The sequence below is a fragment of the Littorina saxatilis genome, linkage group LG10 (genome assembly GCF_037325665.1).
Source record: "Littorina saxatilis isolate snail1 linkage group LG10, US_GU_Lsax_2.0, whole genome shotgun sequence".
NCBI lineage: Eukaryota > Metazoa > Mollusca > Gastropoda > Littorinimorpha > Littorinidae > Littorina > Littorina saxatilis.
The window spans coordinates 44,003,415-44,010,648 of record NC_090254.1 but is presented as its reverse complement, the minus strand read 5'-3'; the positions used below and the strand labels follow the sequence as shown (position 1 = coordinate 44,010,648).

Below are 7,234 nucleotides of genomic sequence, written 5' to 3'. Positions count from 1 at the left end.
ATTTCTTCCTGTTTGTATGTTTTATTTTCACAGGTAGGCAAATCCACGAATAACCTCAACATTCATCGAAACCATTTCTTCCTGTTTGTATGTGTTATGTTTACAGGTAAGCAAATCCACGACTAACTTCAACATTCGCCGAGCAGGAATGAAATGAAAAGTTTTTAACTTTCCACAATCATCTTGAAAGACGAATTTTCTGGTCTCTTCAGCACTCCAGCTTTTTTTCTATCATGACGCTGCAATGTTCGGCAAGTAAGGCTCATGCTTTAGCTGTCGGTATCCAGTCACGTATCTTCCAATGTCGCGTTTTGCTAGTGAGCTAAAGGAGCTCCCCAGCCATTCATATCACTGTCTTTTTTCCGAGGGCTTACAGTCGCTTACACTGTTTTGTCTAAAACTTTGTGTGCAATGTTTTTGGCCTGTTACCAAGGATGCGCAGATCTAAGGGAGACATAAGCGAGCTCCCTCGTACGTTGACTGAGGGCTAACAAAACCACATTTGCAAATGTTCTTTCTCGGGTTGTGTGCAGACCGTGAGTCACGCAAGGCTAATATCAAGCAGGACCCCGTCCTTCGGACTGTCTTCCTCTTTCTTCAAAACGTGAAAACCATACCTTATTGGGCCTGCTAAACTTTAAACTCTGACCAAGCTATTGAGCTGTTTTTGCATGCATCCAAGTTTCTGTTCACTTCACGTACCGAACGCCAGCTTAGATGTGGAGATCGGGGCCGTGTCTGCTTTATTCAAGATATCTATCCGCGTTTGGCATCCATCCAAGCTTCATTTTACTTTAGTTGCAAAAGTGTCAGCAGCTGGGGCTTCCCCACATTTTCAGATCCATTCAAGTTATTTTTTCCATTTGCTTCCAACCCCCAAATTTTCTATCTTGTTCAACATTTCCAAAACCACAGAAGCTATGGAGAGCAGAGTCCGTTTAAACCATTTCATCTATTTTCTTCACAGCTTTAGTCTTGCTTGAAAACTCAAAAGCAAAAAGCAACAGGGCTTGCCATTCTTCACAAACCCAGTTCAAGCGATCCAGTCGTCTTTCCACCCATCTATGCTTCAGCGTGATCTTCATGCTTACCAGCCAAAAAGCCCACAGAGATACTGACAACTCCTTCTTTCCGCAGCGTAGACGTTCCTTCTTGCTTTTCTACCAGGCCTCATCAAGCTCTATTCCACCACTCAATCAACCCAACTCCAGCCACCCCAGAGTTGGTTTCTCCCAAGGGACTTGCGCCATCCACCCCGGGTGTCTCCTAGAGGTCGGAGTCTCGGGTGGGCTGAGTGGACATGAGCATGGTGGTGCGGGTGGAGGAGCCGTCACTGATGATGTCCCTGAGGAAGATCTTGATGAAGGTGTCGCGGAACTGCTTACTCATGGTGCAGTACAGCACGAAGTTGATGCCGTTGTTGAACAGCGCCAGGGTGTCCATCACGTCGCCAAGCGGACCGTAGATGTGGTCGAAGAACCCGTCCACGACGCCGCCCAGCAGCTGCAGAATGCCCTGCGGGGTCTCCGTGACGACGAAGAGGACGACGACGACGACCAGCATGCGAGTGGTGCGGTTGGTCTTGCTGTGTCGCTTGTTATCGTCGTCTCCTTTGCTGTTCTTGCTGAGCAGCTTCTTGCGGCGTTTCTCCGCATCCTTCATCTGCTTGATCAGCAGGATGGACAGGATGGCGAGCAGGAAGCATGGCAGCAGCTTGATCAGCACGGCCTGCACGGACAGAAAAGGTAGGAGAGAGTCAGTGCATGGACCAACCGGTACAGAAAAGACACTTGTGCTATAAGAGAGGTAATGCATGGACCGACCGGTACAGAAAAGACACTTGTTCTCCTGTAATATACATTTACAAAACAAATCACACATATGCTTGATAAGCAGGACGCAGATTAGGGAGCAGTGCAACAGCTTCATCAGCACGGCCTGCACGGACAGAACATGTAGGAGATAGTCATTGCATGGACCAACCGGTACAGAAAAGACTGATGTTCTCCTGTTATATGCATTTGAGATATGCAGTGACATAACGAATCAAACGTATGCTTGATAAACAGGATGGAGAGTACAAAGCACGGCAGCAGCCTGATCAGCACGGCCTGCAAGGACAGAACATGTAGGAGAGAGTCATTGTATGGACCAACTGGCACATGAAAATCATTCCATCTGCTGTTTCATTACATCAGCACGGCGTGGGTAGACAAAAGAGAGAAGCAAGGTGAAAAGGGAAAATATCAAGTGCCAAATTATGACATGAAAGACTCAAGTTATTGAAGTCAGATTATACAGATACATGTATTTATCTACAGTGAGTAAACATGCTGCAAAGTGGGACAGGACGAGTAGCAGGGGGCAAGCAATCAGTTTGGCCAAAGACAAGGACAGACAGGAGAGAGTCAACTGCATGGGTCGACGGCATGAATGAAACTGCAGGTACACAAAATATCAATGTTTTACTGTAGGAGTATACATCTTTAAAATGCAGTGACAAAATAAATCAAACAGAAGTTTGGCGAGCAGGACGGAAAGCAGACAGCAGGCGTGGCTGCCATCCATTAGGTCAACGCTCAGCCATTCCACACATCTCAACTTGTGCTCTGGTTAGAAATTGATAGCCTGCTCTTAGATAAAAGAACTGTTTTAAGATCTAACCCGAGCCGAATGAGAACAAAAAGAATAAGATGTTTTGAACACAAAAATAGTATGTCGTTAGCATAAGTTGATTGAATATATTTTGTTACCAAAGTTTAACGAAAAAGAAAAAATCAGATAGCATTTTACGTATTTAAGAGATTTTTCATTCCTGTTACTGGTCGTCTCTAATAAGAATCTAAACTCTGGAGGTCATTTTTAATAAATAGCCCAAGCACATTAAACGCATCGCATCTCATCTGACGTCAACGGAGCAGAATAACAAGTCGCGTAAGGCGAAAATACAACATTTAGTCAAGTAGCTGTCGAACTCACAGAATGAAACTGAACGCAATGCCATTTTTCAGCAAGACCGTATACTCGTAGCATCGTCAGTTGACCGCTCAAGGCAAAGGCAGTGAAATTGACAAGAAGAGCGGGGTAGTAGTTGCGCTAAGAAGGATAGCACGCTTTTCTGTACCTCTCTTTGTTTTAACTTTCTGAGCGTGTTTTTAATCCAAACATATCCTATCTATATGTTTTTGGAATCAGGAACCGACAAGGAATAAGATGAAAGTGTTTTTAAATTGATTTCGACAATTTAATTTTGATCATAATTTTTATATATTTAATTTTCAGAGCTTGTTTTTAATCCAAATATAACATATTTATATGTTTTTGGAATCAGAAAATGACGGAGAATAAGATGAACGTAAATTTGGATCGTTTTATAAATTGTTATTTTACAATTTTCCGATTTTTAATGACCAAAGTCATCAATTAATTTTTAAGCCACCAAGCTGAAATGCAATACCGAAGTTCGGGCTTCGTCGAAGATTACTTGACCAATATTTCAACCAATTTGGTTGAAAAATGAGGGCGTGACAGTGCCGCCTCAACTTTCACGAAAAGCCGGATATGACGTCATCAAAGACATTTATCAAAAAAAAAGAAAAAAAAAAGTTCGGGGATATCAATCCCAGGAACTCTCATGTAAAATTTCATAAAGATCGGTCCAGTAGTTTGGTCTGAATCGCTCTACACACACACACAGACAGACAGACAGACAGACAGACACACACACATACACCACGACCCTCGCCTCGATTCCCCCCTCTACGTTAAAATATTTAGTCAAAACTTGACTAAATATAAAAATGTAGAACAGAAAGAACCAAATAATTGTTAAAGGGCAGCAGACCTGATTAATTATCTCTTCAAAAATATCCTTTACCATTACGTAAAGCTACAAGAAATTGGCAGCGGGAAACGTGGTGGAGCAGGATAATATGGAGCTGGGTCACGTTTTAATCAATGTTTTAATCTAAAAATCGGATGCGGGGATAACCCTTTTTCTGTTCACATTTTCTGATCGATTGCCTGTTCCTGTGCGGTTTTGCGTTAAAGATACATTCACCCCCTGTGTGTGTGTGTGTGTGTGTGTGTGTGTGTGTGTGTGTGTGTGTGTGTGTGTGTGTGTGTGTGTGTGTGTGTGTGTGTGTGTGTGTGTGTGTGTGTGTGTGTCTCGCTCTCTCTCCCTCTTTCTCTCCCTGTTTTACATTTAGTCAAGTTTTGACTAAATGCATTAACATCTAGGGGGAATCGAGACGAGGGTCGTGGTGTATATGTGTGTGTGTGTGTGTGTGTGTGTGTGTGTGTGTGTGTGTGTGTGTGTGTGTGTGTGTGTGTGTGTGTGTGTGTGTGTGTGTGTGTGTGTGTGTGTGTGTGTCTCGCTCTCTCTCCCTCTTTCTCTCCCTGTTTTACATTTAGTCAAGTTTTGACTAAATGTTTTAACATAGAGGGGGAATCGAGACGAGGGTCGTGGTGTATATGTGTGTGTGTGTGTGTGTGTGTGTGTGTGTGTGTGTATGTGTGTGTGTGTGTGTGTGTGTGTGTGTGTGTCTGTGTCTGTCTGTGCGTGTGTGTGTGTAGGGCGATTCAGAGTAAACTACTGGACCGATCTTTATGAAATTTTACATGAGAGTTCCTGGGTATGATATCCCTAAAAGTTTTTTCTTTTTTTCTTTGATGACGTCATATCCGGCTTTTTGTAAAAGTTGAGGCGGCACTGTCACACCCTCATTTTTCAATCAAGTTGATTGAAATGTTGGCCAAGCAATCTTCGACGAAGGCCGGACTTCGGTATTGCATTTCAGCTTGGTGGCCTAAAAATTAATTAATGACCTTGGTCATTAAAAATCTGAAAATTGTAAAAAATATAATTTTTTTTATACAACGATCCAAATTTACGTTCATCTTATTCTTCATCATTTTCTGATTCCAAAAACATATAAATATGTTATATTTGGATTAAAAGCAAGCTCTGAAAATTAAAAAAATTAAAAATTATGATCAAAATTAAATTGTCTAAATCAATTTAAAAACACTTTCATCTTATTCCTTGTCGGTTCCTGATTCCAAAAACATATAGATATGATATGTTTGGATTAAAAACACGCTCAGAAAGTTAAAACGAAGAGAGGTACAGTAAAGCGTGCTATATGAAGCACAGCGCAACCGCTACCACGCCAAACGGGCTCGTCACTTTCACTGCCTTTTGCACTTGCGGCGGACTACGTTCAATTTCATTCTGTGAGTTCCACAGCTTGACTAAATGTAGTAATTTCGCCTTACGCGACTTGTTTTACATTTAGTCAAGTTTTGACTAAATGTTTGAACGTAGAGGGGGGAATCGAGACGAGGGTGTGGTGTATGTGTGTGTGTGTGTGCGTGTGTGTGTGTAGAGCGATTCAGAGTAAACTACTAGACCGATCTTTATGAAATTTACATGAGAGTTCCTGGGTATGATATCCCCGGATTTTTTTTTCTTTTTTTTCGATAAATGTCTTTGATGACGTCATATCCGGCTTTTTGTAAAAGTTGAGGCGGCACTGTCACACCCTCATTTTTCAATCAAATTGGTTGAAAGTTTGGCCAAGCAATCTTCGACGAAGGCCGGACTTCGGTATTGCATATCAGCTTGGTGGCTTAAAAATTAATTAATGATTTTGGTCATTAAAAATCTGAAAATTGTAAAAAAAAGAATATTTTATAAAACGATTCAAATTTACGTTCATCTTATTCTTCATCATTTTCTGATTCCAAAAACATATAAATATGTTATATTTGGATTAAAAACAAGCTCTGAAAATTAAAAATATAAAAATTATGATCAAAATTAAATTTTCGAAATCAATTTAAAAACACTTTCATCTTATTCTTTGTCGGTTCCTGATTCCAAAAACATATAGATATTCTTTGTCGGTTCCTGATTCCAAAAACATATAGATATGATATGTTTGGATTAAAAACACGCTCAGAAAGTTAAAACGAAGAGAGGTACAGTAAAGCGTGCTATGAAGCACAGCGCAACCGCTACCGCGCCAAACAGGCTCGTCACTTTCACTGCCTTTTGCACTAGCGGCGGACTACGTTCAATTTCATTTTGTGAGTTCCACAGCTTGACTAAATGTAGTAATGTCACCTTACGCGACTTGTTTTTTTTACAAATGCTAAAAAAAAGTTTAGGGTCGGCGGGAAAAAAAACTAGGTAGGGTCGGGTGACCAGAAACATACAACTTATTTTTGTTGGCCTTAGTTCAGGATAAACTTCACTGACGGTACAGTGTATCCAAGACTAAAGTATCTAACCTTGACGCTTGCATACCGGCCCTGCTTAGATTATACGATCAAAGAACTAGAATTGGTGAGTTCGCAGAAGGTCTCCAATGAAGGCAGAAAGGAACCTTAAAGAGCCTGATTTGATTTCGTTTTCTAATTGAAATAACTTGCACTACATTTAAGCATTCCCTGAAAAGAGATCTATCAATCAGTGACATAATGAAGTAACAAAACTAAAAATTAAAGGTTAGCTTCCATGTTATAACCATACTATCTAATCAGTTTTATTTCTGTACTTAATAAAGAGACAGGCGTTCGGTTCCAATTGCTGGAATAATGAGAGAGGGAGAGAGAGAGAGAGAGAGAGAGAGAGAGAGAGAGAGAGAGAGAGAGAGAGAGAGAGAGAGAGAGAGAGAGAGAGAGAGAGAGAGAGAGAGAGAGAGAGAGAGAGAGAGAGAGAGAGAGATTGAAGACAGAAAAAAAAAGAAGAAAAAAAAAAGAGAGAGAGAGAGAGAGAGAGAGAGAGAGAGAGAGAGAGAGAGAGAGAGAGAGAGAGAGAGAGAGAGAGAGAGAGAGAGAGATACATACAGAAATACAGATAGATAGACAGAGAGACAGACAGACACAGACAGGCAGGAAGAGGGAGAGTGTTCACATACGCGTTTTCAAATGCTTGAATTGTGAGGCGTACAGTCTCTTGACACAATTTGCTAGTTAATGATACACGATACCGATACAGGCCCAGCCAAGCGGTGACCTTACGAGTCATTTTTCCCTGCTGACACCAAGACAAATTTCGTTCTCGAAATTCTTTGTCACTTCCTCGGGAAACACGCAGAAGTAATATATTCACGGCATGACGACTATATGAACTGTGTTCAGACTTTGACGTCAGAGATTTCACTTGGACAGAGAGGGTAAAAAAGACACGTCCTTTTTTCCTGATCGATATCGAATGTCTTTAATTAAA

General features: G+C 41.2%; 1 protein-coding gene across 1 annotated transcript in view; it reads right to left on the bottom strand.

The window, feature by feature from the left end:
* Positions 1 to 212: 212 nt before the first annotated feature.
* LOC138978902 (G-protein coupled receptor dmsr-1-like) overlaps positions 213 to 7,234 on the bottom strand; it is a 14,122-nt gene continuing 7,100 nt past the window's right edge. Inside the window, exon 2 of the mRNA XM_070351718.1 lies at positions 213 to 1,728. Within this exon, the coding sequence (XP_070207819.1) occupies positions 1,267 to 1,728 (462 nt within the window). The 3' untranslated portion in view covers positions 213 to 1,266. The remainder of the gene's footprint in view (positions 1,729 to 7,234) is intronic.